Source organism: Heterocephalus glaber, unplaced genomic scaffold, assembly GCF_053883595.1.
Source record: "Heterocephalus glaber isolate CG9 unplaced genomic scaffold, H.glaber_assembly_v1.0 deba00001744, whole genome shotgun sequence".
Lineage (NCBI taxonomy): Eukaryota > Metazoa > Chordata > Mammalia > Rodentia > Bathyergidae > Heterocephalus > Heterocephalus glaber.
In genome coordinates, this window is record NW_028258450.1 from 3,368,043 (window position 1) to 3,383,177 (window position 15,135).

The window sequence follows — 15,135 nt, forward strand, 5'->3', positions numbered from 1 at the left end:
TTACTCCAAAGGGTTTATTGAGACAAGTTTTCACGTACAATTCAGGGGCAGGGGGTGGCTTATAAACAGGAACCTGAAGGGGGGTCAAGGGCTTGGGCTCAGGGTGGAACCCAAACGAAGAGTGAAATAAATAGAGGCAAAATGTGGAGCCAGGAAAAGACTGACGAAGACTATCACACAGTGATAACTTGGGGAGGGGCGCCATTAAAATCCTGTCCATTTTTACAGATATACAGGGAGCTACACGGGGTCCCCACTTCACCCCCACGCCTCAGGGAGGGGCACCCTGGGAGTCTGGGGGCAAAGTCCCGGCCCTGGAGGTTAGTGTCTGGAAAACGGGAGGAGCTGGGGGGTGGGCCAGGCAGGCTCCCACTGCCACAGGGGTCCCCATGGAGGAGGGGCGTCAGGAGACTCCTCCCAGCACAGCTCCCACAGGCCAGCGGGTGGGAGTCAAGGGGAGAACCTGGCACCTTCTGGCATCTTGGAAAAACTGATCCCCAAAGACCCGGCCCTGGCTGAGCTGCATGTGAGAGGGCAGCTGGTGCAGGAATGGGTGTCTGAGGGCCCGGGCAGCGATTCCCGAAGGGCATGTCCCCAGGCCAGTGTGTGGGGACAAGAGCCAAGGGAAAGCATTCCTGGGACAGGGCCCTTAGTTAGCACCACCAGGCTCCACAGCAAGTGGGGAGAGGCCAACCCGAGCCTCCGAGTGAGGCTGCAATCACCTGTGGGAGATAGAGAAGAGGCTGGACCACTGCTCAGGTTCGGCCTCCCCTCTTCGGGCCTAGGGCAGTCCTGGCCATTCTCACAGGGCTGACTTGGCACACCCGAGTGCCAGGGAGGGAAAGGGGTAGTGCGGGCCCTCACCTCAGCCCCACCTGCCCGGCCCTGCTCCTCAGCCAGTGTGTTGGCCAGGGCGGGGCCAGGTGGGCATCATACGAAGACCTTGGCCAGGGCATCGGCGCCAGCACTGGCGATGAGGGCCTTGCTGGGGTGGCAGGCAACAGCATGGATGGCCTCCTCATGCTTCTTGCGGTGGGCTGTGATCTCCTGCACGCACGTCTTGTTGTCCAGGCTCCACAGGCGCAGGGAGCAGTCGTGGCCTGGGGTGGGGGAGAAATCTGTCACCAAGCATACCTACTTGTGAACCCCTCACTTAGCCCCACCCAGAGGCCTCGGGGACAGTGAAGACTTGGCCCTCTTCCTTCCCTCACTCTGCCCAAAGGACAGCTCCTCTGTCCCTACCCTGTCAACCATCTTTCCATCTATTCACCCTCTATGTATGAGGCCTTGGAAGGTGCACTGAACAAAACAAGCAAATACAACACTGTGGATGCTGCAGCATGACACAGGGAACAAGAAAAGAGCAGGCTGGGCCAGGCTGTGGCTCAGGGGCACAGGGCTTGCTTAGCAGCTCAAGGCAGAGGGCTGAGTGTGGTGGTGCACGCCTGTAATCCCACCACTTGGGAGGCTGAGGCAGGTGGATTGCTGCGAGTTGTGAGGCCAGCCTGGGCTACATAGTAAGTTCAAGGCCAACCTGGACTTCACAGTGAAACCATGTCTCAACAAAGGGGGTGGGGGGAGATGGAGAAGAGATAGAGAGAGACATGGGATAGGGGTGGGGGACAGAGGTGTGAGGTAGCCTGGCCAGTGCCTGAAGCCTTGACTGCCTAGCTCAGTTCCAGGGCCAGGCTGGCTGAGGCAGAGCCTGGCATGCAGGATGAGGGCTCTCCACCCCCCACCCCCAGGGATCACAGCTCCCAGATGGAGCCCTTGCTGGCTTCCTGGCACCAGGCTTGGTTTCTCTGATGGTCCCCTCATGCCCTCTGCAGAGACAGATGCTGCGTTTACTCAGCAGGTAGAGAATGAGGCCTAGGGCTGAGCTATTCGGCCACCAAGCCACCCACAGCCTCTGCCACCACGCTCTCACCCCCCCCACACACGACACACACTCACATAACACTGCCACTGCCACAGGTCTCATGGAGGTCTGATGCCAGGAGGCAGAGAGGAGGGGTGCAAGCCTTGCCCTTCAGCCAAGTCCAGCCGCCCCTTCCAGCACAGCCTGGCCACCTGCCCTTATCCAGAGCTCAAGGCCCCCTGGGCATCCAGCCTTGCAACCTATGGTGCTATGGCCAAGCCCTGACACTTCAGAGACTCACGTCCTGTCTGTCCAGTGGGGATAAGCCACTCACTACGCAGCGCTCCCCAGAAGAGGAAAGAGCCTGAGGCACGTGCCTGCAGCAGGCTCTGAGCACAGAGCACAGGGCTGTGCTATAAGCATTGTCGTGACTTGCCATCGCTCCCGCTCCAGCCCCAGGATCTACTGGAGCACATTCCTATGCCCAAGGCCCAGCTCTCCTCCCTGTCCCCTTCTTCTCACCCTGGAGGGGAAGAGACCACCAAGACAGACCAACTTACTTCCTGACATCAGGAAAACGCCATTGGGGTCCACAGCTAGGCAGGTGACCGCATCCAGGTGGGCAACCATGGAGTGCACGGATTTACCTAAAGGAGAGGGTGGTGGCAGGTCCCCTTCCCACTCTGGGCCTTGCCTAGGAAATGTGGGGGCCAGAAGACCCTCTGAGAGCCTCTGGGGATCCTCTTACTCCAGCCCCAACTTGGGTGCGCTCTCACCTGTCCGATTGTCCAGGAAGCAGATGCCCCTGTCGTCATGGGCAGTGATGGTAAGGGGCTGGTTGGGGTGACTCACCACCTGGTTGATTTGGCTTAGGCCTGGAAGGAAAAGGGGACATCAGGGAGACCAGGACATAGCCAAGACTGGGGTGCCAACACCCTTTCCCCCCACACCTCTTCCTGGGTGCTTCTGCAGGGCAGTGGATGGAAAAATGTCCTGTCCACTGGCCGAAGTGTCCATGACTTGATCCCCAGCCTACCCTTGGTCCCTATGTGTCAGGGCCACCCAAGCCTCCACTGAACTTTGTTTTCTCCCTACTCCGGACCATGAGAGTCATCCTGACCTGTCCGTCCCTAAAGCCATGGGAGGAATGGAAAGCCTTGCAGGCATTCAGGCCCCAGTCTCACTGGCCTGCCATCCCCCCTCACCGCTGCTTCCCCGGGACTCCAGCGTGAGGAGGGCACTGCCAGTCTCTAGGTCATACAGGATGGTGTCACCAGAGCGGAAGGAGGCCACGATGTGGGCAGGCTCGGTGCTGGTGAAGGCCACTGAAGTGGGAACTCCGTGCTCTGAAGGCAGAGGGAAGAAGGCTGTCCCATGGCCTGGCCCCACCCTGGGGCTAGGGCCCCCTCAGCACCCACCCCTCCTCCCCAGCCCCGGATTGTCCCTCGCTTGTGAGGTACTGGGCCCCCCTGCTCACCACTGGCTGCAGGGAAGGTACAGAGGCAGGCCGGGCTGCTGCTGGGGTCCCAGATGCGCACGGTGCCATCAGCAGAGCAGGACGCCAGGCGCTGGGAGGTGGGGCTGAAGGCCAAGCCCCACACGGCATCCCCATGGCCCTCTAGGATGTGGCTCAGGACGCTGGGGTCTGGGCGGGCCCAGGGAGAAAATGGGCCACATTAGGATTTTGAGTCCCACGACAGCCCAGAGCTGAACTAGGTCGCTGGCCCATCCACCCTGGGGACCTGCACCCCGTGGCTGCTCACACTGACCACCAGATCTTCTGGGCAGAGTGAGGGTCTGAAGTCACCTCAAGCTCCAAGAGGCAGGGACTTCCCTTTCACCGCTATCTCTGCAGGGCCCAGCAGCCAACTGTTCAGTGGTGGCTCTGCGGCCCCATGGCCCTGATGGCCTGGCGTGGAACACACGCAGCCTCTCCACACTGCCATCAGTCCCCTCAGCTATGCAGCCTTCTCTGCCTGAGCCTTGGGTGGGCTGGGCCCTGCCTGCTGTCTCTACAGCCCCACCACTGCCCCGCCACCAACTCAGACACCCAGAGCATGGCAGCTCCCTTGGCTGGGTCTCACCCTCAACCTTTCATAAGATGACTCTTCTGCAGAAAATGGTATGGTCTTTCTGAGATCTCTGGGCTCTGCCGTGATGAGGCATAGGTAGCACAGGACCATGTGTGTGTGAGCAGAGGCATCAGGGTGGGGCACGAGACACAGCTTGGCATATGCTGCTCCCTGGCCTCGAGTGGCCCAGCCTCTGCCTTCCCATAGCCAGGCCGTGCCTAACCCCACCCCCACCCCCACCCCCAGGCTGCACACTCCCAGTGCTTGTGGTATGGGAGGGCACTTAAGGGGTCGTCCTCACCGTAACCATCGTAGGGGTCCATGTTGAGGTCCGGAATTTTCCAGCTGTGGATGCGGGCGTCGGCACCGCCACTGTAGCAGTATTCACTGTTGCTGCCCACAGCCACCGCCAACACAGGCCCCCTGTGATCCAAGGGTGGGTGAGAGAAGGCAGCCGACAAGCCCATGCCTGCCTTCACAGCCTTCACTGCTATTTTTCAAGCATGGCCAGAAGGGATTCAGTGCTTGGGGTCTGGCTGTGCCCCTCAGACAAGCTACCTGTCCCCTACTCCCCACCTTTCTCCAACATACAAACCCAACAGGGCCCAGAATTGAGGAGGTATGCAGAGGGGTGTAGACACAGAGCAGGGGCTCCCAGAGCTCCTGGCAGAGGTCCAGACGCCACCTACCTGTGACCTCGGAAGGCATGGATTGGTTCCACGTCCAGTGCAGCATTCCTGTGGGAGACAGGAGCAGGGTGTCACCGAGACCCCCGGGCCGGGGCCTGGGCCTGCCCTGCCAGGTTGCCGCCCTCACTCCCTCACTTCTTGGCCGTGACTGCCTTCTGCAGGTTCCAGAGCTTGAGTGTGCCGTCCTCGGAGGCGGTGAGCAGTGCCGACTGGCTGTGATGGAAAGCCAGGGAGCGGATGCCATCATAGTGTGAGCGGAGGGTGAACTTGGGGTTCCATGTCTTCTTGAAGGCATCTTTGCTGTCAGACAGCTAGGGGGAGGGGCGCTGCCTCAGTGTCCCCTTGTCATCCTGGCAGTCATGCAGACACTGACACTGGGCCTCACGATCCCTCTCTCCCCTACCCAGACCGTGGCTCCGGCCTTGATCCACCCCTTCCTGTGTGGCCGGTGGGGTCCCAGTGCCCACTCGGCACATTCCTGTAGGGTATCAGGTCTGGGCAGATAAAGGTGGGCCTGAACCCTTGCCTCTCAGTTAGGGAATTTGGGGCCGACAGGCAGATCCTAAGTGCACAGGATCATGAGCTTCGAAGTGTTATGACCGAGGATGCACGGGGAGGAGACAACAGGTAGCCTGGCTCCTCTGCAGGGGCCAATGGCTCTCCTGAGGCAGTGACAAGTGAGTAGAACTTAATCTAAACCAGAGAAGAGGACGATGGCTGGAGAAGGAAGCAATGTGTGTGCAGAGGCCCTGAGGCAGGAGGCAGCAAGGGCAGGGCCAGGTTCTGAGACAGGTGTAGCTGGTTGCACACATCCAGGAAGGCAGCAGACGAGACCAGCGCAAGCCACATTCAGAAATCTCCAATGCATCCTAAGAAAAATCCTTAGGGAAATGGGGAGCCACAAAGGGTTCAGAGGAGGAGAATGACAGGGCTAGCTCTGGCCACCCCTGGGAGTCCTGGATTAGAGGGAGGAAAATAGCAGCAGAGAGACAGGATAAGAGGTCATGGAGCCCTGGGAGAAAGACACCGAGATCAGATACCTGACTTTGGAGATGGAGACAGGTATGAGAAGGCAGATCTGGGAGTAAACCAACAGGCCCTGACAGCCTACCCAGCCCTGATGAAGGTGAGTGGCTCAGTGGGGACCCAGAAAGGACAGGCTTTAGAAACACAAGGACCACATTGTCAGATGGGGCCCAGTGCCTGTCCAAGATGGGGTTCACATCAGATGAACTCCCCTGGTTTGGGCCAGGTCATCCCAGGCCCCACCTAAGGTACCATTCATGCCACAGGACTCTGGAGCCAGAGGATCTGTGGCAGGGTGGCTCTCCTGCCCCTCCACACTCCCTGAGAGAGTGACATCCGGGGCACATGGAGGACCCCACGGCACTGCAGGCTCAGACCCTGCGCTTGCCTCACTTCCACACTGTGTCCCCAACCTCACAGGGGTCACCACCACCTGGGATCCTGTTCTGCCCAGGAAACGCACATGCCTCCCTGGGGTCCCTGTGGCCACAGCCTGTCTGCTTGGCACACAGCCCTGGCCACTGGGCTCCTTCACTCCACCCAACTGCCCCGTTCTCGCCAGGCCAGGCTGACCTGGGGGAGCTCTGGCTTGAGCCCCCAAATCACCAGGGTTGGGAGGACTGCTGAACAGGGGAGACCAATACTGCAAGACCCAAGCTCGAGTCCTGCAGGCCCTATACCCCCATGACTACAGCCAGGTCCTTCCACTATCTGCTTTGCACCCTCTGTAAAATGGGGTCAGCAGGAGCCACCTCCTAGGGCTGTGGAGGGGCCTCACACAGTCCTCACATGAAAAAGACTGAGCCTGGGCCTGGCACAACATGGTCAGTGACTGCCAAGGGCCAGCAAGGTGTGATGCCCAAGGAGGGCACCCCAAGAACTTACATCACAGCTGAGGTCGTTGTCGTTGGTGACGGTGAGATCTGCCAAGTCCCCCAGGCTCACCTCCCCGCCCCCGATAGTGTCCATGATGAAAACGTCTGAGGAGAAGCCAAAGGAACCTGGTAGGGGGGAGGGGGGGAGGGGCAGAGAGGTCCAGGGAGAGAGAGAGAAGCAGAGAGAGGCAGAGAGAGAGATAAGGAGCGAGAAAAGAGGGGGGAGGATGAGACCGAGAATCACAGCTAGAAAGGAAGAGACAGAGACAGACAGGGCAGGACAGGACAGGACAGGACAGACAAAAAAAAGGGAGACAGAGACAGACAGACGAACTTTTGGGACAGGGAGGCTGCAGACTGGAGGCTGGGCCTCGCCCCCAAGAACACAGAGGCCCTGGGCTTAGCTCTGCAGCCTCCTCTGCCACGGACCCGAGGGACTAGGGTGTGGGGGTTACCTTCGTGGGGCCGGGGCTGGGGTGTGCCGGGAGGTGGGCCTGTCACTTTGTGGGGCAGCCCATCTACGTCCCGAAGGTCGGCCAGAATTCCCTGGAGCTTGACTCGACGGCTCTCTGCAGGAATGAGACATGGAGCAGGAGTCACCCACCAGTTCCAGCCCAGTCTTGTGGGGCTACCACCTCCCCCACTGCAGCAGGCCTGACTGCAACTGAGCAGCTGAGCTCTTGCTAGGTAGGAGACAGAGGAAACTGAGGCAGGCAGGGACTCTCTGTGAGGTGGTGGGCACGTCCTTGCCCTGGCCACAGTCCCCAGCCATCCACTCACATGACCCCAGTGGCCTTCCAGGCAGGGGCCACAGGACAGGGAGGAAGATGCAGCCTGCCCCACCTTCTTCTCCCCACCAGGGCCTCATCCTGTTCCCTCCTTGAACTTGACTAGAACCGGCTGCTCTCAGTGGAGGACTGGGGGCTTGGCTTCAGGAAGAACCGCCCCGCCTGTAGCCTGGGACTTTCCAGCTCCAGGCTCCTTGGGCCTCTCCTCTCGGGAAGCATATCCGTCCGGTGGGGAGACCTGGACAGGAAGCAGCTGCAGGGGCTGCATATGCAAGGGCCAGGACCTGGGCTCACCCCATCCTCAGGGAGGGGCCAGTGGAGGCAGGCCAGACAGCCAACTCACCCAGCTCGTGGGGGGTCCCCTCACTGGTACACCGCCGAGGGCCTGGAGACCCCTCCCCATCCTCTCCCGAGCCCAGGAAATCAAACTCGTTGATGGCATCCTCTGAGTCGTCCTCCTCATCCTCATCCTCCATCTCAGGCACCAAGGCCTTGGAAGGGAGCTGAGATATGGACCAGACCAGACAGGTCAGGGTCTTGTGTCCAGACACCAAGCCCACTGAGTTTTGTCCCCAGGAACAGAAAAGCCAGGGTTCCTGACCTTTTTCCCCTCTCAGACCCTTTCTGCCTCAGCTACCAGCCTTGTGCCAGCTAAGACTGAGGTGCGCCCCCTGCTGGGAGTCTCCCCAAGGGGCCTCTAACCCTCTCAGCCTGGCTTTGGAGGCCCCTTGGGCTGTGAACTCTGCTGACACCACTGTGCCCCCCAGCACATGCTACTCAGGTAAGTCGGGTAATAGACAACCTGGAGGAGAAGACTGCACATACAAGGGGGCATGCAGAGATGCACAGTTAAAGGGCAAAAGGGCAGAGCCAGTATCTGAACCACTAGAGCAGCAGAGATGAGAACAGTGAGTGTGGCCCACACTGTGCCAGCCTCCACGCTTAGGCAAGCAACTGACACTGGCAAGACAAGCTTCACACACTGGCTCCACCCTGATCCTCAGGCCTGTGAGCAGCTACTGAGAGTCCTACAATGATTGGCATCTTACAGATGGTGAGGAGACGGAGCAGGGTAAAGGGCCCACTCACCCCAAGTCACCAAGTCCCAGCCAGGCCTTTTCCCAGGGCAGAGCTCCTCTGAGCCGAGACTGACCCCTCGGCTGGGCAGGCCCTGAGCCAGACCTGCAGGCAACACCAACCCTGAAGAGTGTATGAGAGGCCCTGTCCAGATGCAATCCTAAGGCTGGCTGACACAGGTCACTTCGTGGGTTGCAGCAGGGTTGCCATTTTGCACCAAAGGACTCGCTACACATCCACTCATTTTCATCAAGTCCTCAAGCCACAGGCAGGGGGCCTTGGCGCAGGCCTGTGCCCTAAGTCACACTGCCATGCCAGCAGCCCATCTAGAGTCACAGCAGGTCTCCTGGGTCATAGTCTGGGTTCAGAGTTAAGCCATCTAAGCTATGGAAAGCCTGCTGTGTGCAGACAAGCCAGCCTGTGGGGCATGAGGGACAAGTGCAATGACAGCTGCAAAAGCCTAAGGGGAAAAAAAAAAGGCCAGGGATTTAGCTCAGAGGTTTCACTGCCTGCTGCGCAAGCGCAAGGACCCAAGTTCAATCCCTGGTATCAAAAAAAAAACCCTAAGGGAGTACCAAAAAGCCAGTGGCCACTGAGAATGGTGGCACATGCCTGTAAACCCAGCACTCGAGAGGCTAAGACAGGAGGATCACTGTGAGTTCCAGGCCAGCCTGGGCTACATATTGAGTTCAAGGCCAGCCTGAACTATATAGTAAGACCCTGTTTAAAACAAAACAAAAACAAAACAGACAGTTTTTCAGAGGAACAAACACATAGGACCTGAAAAAAAGAGTAAAAGTGCCAGGGGGGCAGGAGGGATCAGGATTCTGGGCCAGAGAGCGAGCAAGGTCAGAGGCCCAACTCAAACACCGTATTTCCACTAATCTTCTAAGGCTGCAGCTCCACACAAAGGCCTCATGGGGCAGGACCCTAAGCTGAGCCACAAAGGGGCCACTGGAGAAAGGAGGGGTACAGAGCCAACACCAAGGCACTCAGGACTGGGAAAGGGGTGGCACAGGGTGAGTCAGGGAAGGCTTCCTGGAGTAAGGTGTGTCTGAGCTGAGTATGAGGGACAAAAGGGTCCCAGCAGAGGCCACTAGAAAGCAGAGGTGGGGAAAGCCCCCAGGATCCCCTCCAAGGCCTCCTTCCTGGGCTCGTGCCCCAGCTGCACCATGACATCCTCATGAACGGGAGAGTTTACAAGGCCACCACAGTCACAAGATGCATCACGGGGCCCGGACCTATGTGCTGCCCACAGAGCTCACTTGGGAAGACCTTGACTGTCGCTCACCAGACAGTAACCTCCTGTGTCCAAGGACAGCATCTCGTGACGGCAGAGGCACAGGACCCTGGCAGCCAAGGTGCAGTAGGAAATGAGGAGGCTGCACTGGGAGCCACACCAAGGCTATACCGAGATCACCTGGACCTACTCCAAGGGCAGGGTCCCAACACCAACAGCAGATTGGACACTCATACCCTACAGAACCCCTAGCCCTGCCCTAGTCCTGGGCCCAGCTATACTCATTCCATTTATAACTGTTTAATGAGAAGCTGGGCATAGCAGTCCAGCCTGGAATCCCAGCACTCTAGGAAGCTCAGGCAGGAGAACTGCAAGGGGGAGCCCAGCTTGGGCAACTTGTAATACCCTGTCTCAAAATAAAAAACAAGGGCTGGAGATGGAGCTCAGTACAAAGGCCCTGAGTTTAATCTCCAGGACCACAAAAAAATAAAAAAATAAAACACTACTTTGTTGCACACTCTTTTCAGGGCACACAAAAGCACCAAAGCCCCTGCCTGGTGGAGGGACAGACAGACCAACAGTCAGAATGAAACCCTCCAACTCCACCCGGGCAGGCAGACTGGCCAGCCAAGGAACAGCACAGTGAGCATGGGGTGGGACAGGACCAAGAAACAGCCCTTAGGACAGTGTGAGCTGAGGACAGGGAGGTCAGAGAGTGCTGGGTGCCAGGGCAAGAGGGAGGCACAGGTGAAGGTCGAAGGCTAACAGCAGGGACTGGCACCTCTGCAGTCTGAGGTGAAGGCCTGGCGGCAGGAGGGGACCCAGAAGTGACTGCACCTGGATCTGGGGCAGGGTGGGGTGAGGGGAGGCTTCACCTTCACGCGCTGCTTCTTGTGCTGCACACTGTCCAGCTCATCATCCTCATCGCTGTCCTCATCCTCGCAGTTCTGCAGGAAGGGGATCTGCTCCAGCACCGAGCTACCCAGACGCTCTTTGCCATCTTTGCCTGCTGCATTCCTGCACACAACAGGGGTGCAGATGGGACATTAGTTCCAGCAGGCAATGAACCCCAGATGGGAGGACACCCAGGCTTTGTGGCAGAGCCTGGACTCAGCTAAGCCCCTGAGTCCCACGGAGCCTTGATCCTGACTACATGGCTCAACCCAGCTGCACCCCATCGGGACCCTCACCCAGACCAAGTCCTAGCGCCGGCCTGAGCACACCTGAGGGGCGGAGTTAAAAGAAAAGCACGCTTGTAACCCCAGCACTTAGGGAGGCTGAAGCAGGAGGATCACAGGTTCTAGCCCAACCTGGGGAACTTAGGAAGGCCCTGTCTCAAAATAAAAAATAAAAAATGACTGGGTGCAGTGATACATGCCCATGATCCCAGCACTTGGGAAGTTAAGCCAGGAGGATCACAGCAAGTCCGAGGCCAGCACAGGCTACACGGGGTGTGTAGCTAAACTACATAGCAAGACTCTGTCCCCCCCCAAAAAAGTAAAGGACTGGGGATGTAGTTCAGTGGCAGAGAGCTCCTGGACTCAACCCCCAGTGCCACCAAAAAAAAGAAATGTGGACGGACCATGGCACTAGCTGGCTTAGCAGCAGGTGAGCCAGAGGCAGAACTGCCAGTGGCAAATGCTCAGCCACAGGCAGTGGGGCCGCTCCACGGAGCCTCGCTGACACTGCCACTCCGACATCTACCTCCAGCCTCCAACTCAACAAGCGCTCTCAGGGGTGCCTGCCAAACCTGACTCACCTGCCTGCCACCGGTGGGCCTCCTGGCACTGGCACAGAGCAGCCCCACTCCCTGCCAGGCAGGCAAAGACACCAGCCTGGGCCTCCTCTCCCGACACCCACCCCGTGCCAGCTCCCCCTCCTCTGTCGCTCCCTCCCTACGGAGCCTCCAGGTTCCGCACTCGGATCTCTTCCCTGGCCGTCTACACTCACTCCCTCAGTGACTGTACACAGTCCTGTGGCTTTCCAAAAACACCTGTGTGCTGGTGAACCAGAGCTAGGTTCAGGCGCCGCAGGCCCCCAAGCTCCTGACAGGCTATGCAACCTGTCCATGTGGGATATGTGGCCACGCTCAGTCTCAACGGCCCCTGTGATCCCCACCTCAGGAGCTGCTACCCTCACTCAGACCAAGCCCCACAGTCACCCCATTTCTCCACCTAAATATTTTAAACAGCGCTGACCATCACAAAACAACTACTTGCCGGGTGTGGTGGCACAAGCCTATAATCCTAGCACCTAGGAAGGCTGAGGCAGGATGATCTCAAGTTTGAGACCAGGATGGGCAACTCAGCAAGGGCCTCTCACACTTCTCCATCAGCCCTACCTGACACGGCAGTAATCTCCTGCCCAGCCTCCCTGCCTCCAGCCCCTCCTTGAAGCACACTAACAGGCAGATCATGTCACACCTCTGCCAGAAATCACTGGCTTCCCACAACCCCAAAGGCAGAATCTTTTTTTCTTTTGGTGAATACAGAGCCTCTGCATGGAGCTACATCCCCAGCCTGTTTTGATTTTTTACCTTGAGGAAAGTCTAAGTCTCTTAAATTGCTCAGGTTGGCTCAAATTTACAATCCTCCTGCCTCAGCCTCCTAGAGTCCTGGGATTACCACAATGTGTGGCTAGAATCCAAACCCCTTATCATGGCCAGAGTGGCCCTCCTTGTTCTGCTGACAGCCAGTCTCACTACAGACCACAGGCCACATGATCCCCTTGCAGCCATGCTCCCCCGCTTCCTGCACGTGCCGGGCCTTTCCTGCCTCAGAACCCAAGCACTCACTATCACCTCTGCCAGGAACATTCTCCACCCAGCTACCCTCGGTCCGAATGTCTCCTCCACAAAGAAGGCCTCCCTTCCTACCCCACCCAATGTGGGACTATTTCTCCTGTCGTTTTTTGAAGATAAGGTCTTGCTATGTTGTCCTACTGGCCCTGGATTCCAGGGCTCAAGTGATTCTCCTGCCTCAGCCGCCTAAGACTCTAGGATTATAGATGCAGGCCATTGCATCCAGCCATCTCGTCAATTTGGGGGGTTGTTTTTTTTTTCTGAGACAGGGTCTAGCTATGTAGCCCAGGCTGGCCTCAGACTCACGGCAATCCTCCTGCCTCAGCCTCCCAAACGCTGGGATTACAGGAGTGTACCACCACGCCCAGCTCTTGCCATTCTTACATTTGATGTTCTTTCCAATACTAGCATCATCTAATAATGACAGCATTCTGCTGAACACCAATTGCTGATGAGAGAAAGAATGAAGGAGAACTTCCAAGGGTGGAGACAACATGTGTCCTGTTCCCTGCTGTGTCCTGGGAAGTCACCCAGGGTTTGCCTTCAGTAAATGCTCACACAGCTGAGAGGTATGCAGGGCTGAGCCTGGGGAATGGGGCCTGGAGAAGCCGGGGGAGAAAAGCACCCACCAGCCCAGGGCTCACCTCTTGATCTGCTCCTCAATCTGCTTCACCAGCAGGGACTCGCTGCCACTGAGGCCCCCAGGATTAGGTGCCACCCTGGGGGGCCCCTCGCTGGACTCAGTAGCCCCGTTGAGCTCTAGGGAGCGTCCAAGCAGGGAGCGCACACGCTTGGACCGCATGTCAAGGATGGTGTCCGTGTAGCCCACCTCTTCCAGGTACCTGGAGAGGGAAGGGCCAGGTGGGTCAGATGCCCCTGAACTTCTTCACAGACTGCAGGGCACAGACTGCAACCACCTGCCAAGGGGTCACACAAAAGCAGATGCCAGTCTTCTCTAAGCACACCCTGTACACAGCAGGGCCACTTTCAAGACTGTTGCCAATGGAAGCCCTGGTTCACAAATCACTACTACTCAAAGTGTCCCCAACAGACTGCAGGGGAAAGCCCAAGTACGGGGAGCTGGCCTCAACATCCAAGGACAGGGCTGTGACAGCAAATTACTGATAGGAACACCACCCAAAAGTAACCACAGCAGAGGGCCATTAGATGGCTATGCTAAACACTGTGAAAATGGTAAGTTCCATGGGATTCCAGTTTTCATGAAAAAAAAAAAAAAAAAAAAGAAAAAGAAAAACCAAAAAAGTGTTAGGGTGTCTATTAGGTTTACACCACACACAGATACACACTTGTGTCACGCCCCCAAGAAGCCTAGAAAGGCACATACTAAGTAGCAGTGACCTCTGTCAAGCGGTGTGGGGGACACCAGAGGCCCTTCTGCACCTTTTTTACTTCTATAAGTGAGCACTTGTTGCTTCTGCAATTAAAAAAAAAAATGAAATCATCTGAGAATAGCCTAAAGGAAAAAGAAAAAAAGAACAAAAAGTCAATTGTGGGTATCTGTGTCTTCAAAAAATAAAAGGTTAAAAAAAACCAAACAAAAAATAAGAGGATTAGGGCAGGGGATTTAGCTCAGTGGTGCCACCGCCTGCCTCACAAGCGCAAGGTCCTGAGTTCAATCCCCAGTACCAAAAAAAAAAAAAAGAGGGTAGTTCCTTGCCGTTCTACGAGAGGCCCTGGCTGGGAAGCCCGGTCTGTTCACAGGTCCCTGGGGAGCCCTGCTCACCTCCCTTTGCTTGTCTCATCTCTCAAGTGCCAGTGAGCAGCTGAGACTGCCATCCCCCCACAGGAGAGGTGGGAGGTGTGGCGGTTAAGGTGGGCTGGGCCGGGGATTCAGCTCAGTGGCACCTCACCTACCTCGCAAGCGCAAGGTCTTGAGTTCAATACCCAGTATCAAAAAAAAAAAAAAAGATGGGCTGCAGGGTGGACTGCCCAGGGTCCACCCCAGCCCTGGACATATTAACTGGGTGCCCTTCAGCAACCAAACCCCCTCTATGCACCCTTTCTCACCTATGAGACTGAGGCAACTGGGTGTTGTATTGCATGGGGACAGGGACTAGGTGAATCAATGTATGGGAAGTGTCTGGCACAGAGCCAGGCCCATAAAAGGTACTTGATGAGCATGGGCCATTACGATCATCATTACTTTCATAATCACTTAGGGTTATTGTTTGCACACAATCAACACTGGCAGTTTCACTTGCAGCTATGGTGCTTTGGGAAGTCAAGGACAGCAGCCTGATGTTCATTACACTGCCTACAGTACTGAAAAATGAAAAACAACCTCAACAAAATACAACAGAAATAATTTATATGGAAGGTGTCCATAACACTTAGCAAAAGCATTACAAAACAGTGAAGGGGGAATCCCAGCTTTCATACACACACACAGCCATGGAAGGGATGGGCAGTCTATCTGCCCAAATCTTTAACACATTCATGATGGGACTGTACCTCATATGTCTTGTTGCCAGGCAGCTCTGAACTACGGGGGATATGTGCATTTCTGTCACATCTACTGGCACGGGACACTGCCACCAAGTGGTACAAGCCACCAATGGGACAGTCAGGCATGTATCACTGGTGGTTCAAGCCAGCAGGAACTTGTTAAGAGATCAACAGTAAACACATCAAAACATTTATGGGGCTATAAAATTCCTCAGGCAGTAGATTTATGAGTGCTTTTACTTTC

The 15,135-nt window shown here is 56.9% G+C and overlaps 1 protein-coding gene across 1 annotated transcript in view; it reads right to left on the reverse strand.

Annotated features, from left to right (window-relative positions):
* The window catches only part of Strn4 (striatin 4), a 24,985-nt gene continuing 9,850 nt past the window's right edge, over positions 1–15,135 (reverse strand). Inside the window, 14 exon segments of the mRNA XM_013066317.3 lie at positions 1–722; positions 865–1,100; positions 2,419–2,505; positions 2,635–2,733; positions 3,064–3,204; positions 3,336–3,503; positions 4,232–4,353; positions 4,620–4,667; positions 4,755–4,930; positions 6,531–6,646; positions 6,976–7,089; positions 7,652–7,811; positions 10,501–10,642; positions 13,070–13,267. Coding sequence (XP_012921771.2) covers positions 931–1,100; positions 2,419–2,505; positions 2,635–2,733; positions 3,064–3,204; positions 3,336–3,503; positions 4,232–4,353; positions 4,620–4,667; positions 4,755–4,930; positions 6,531–6,646; positions 6,976–7,089; positions 7,652–7,811; positions 10,501–10,642; positions 13,070–13,267 — 1,741 coding nt within the window. The 3' untranslated portion in view covers positions 1–722; positions 865–930.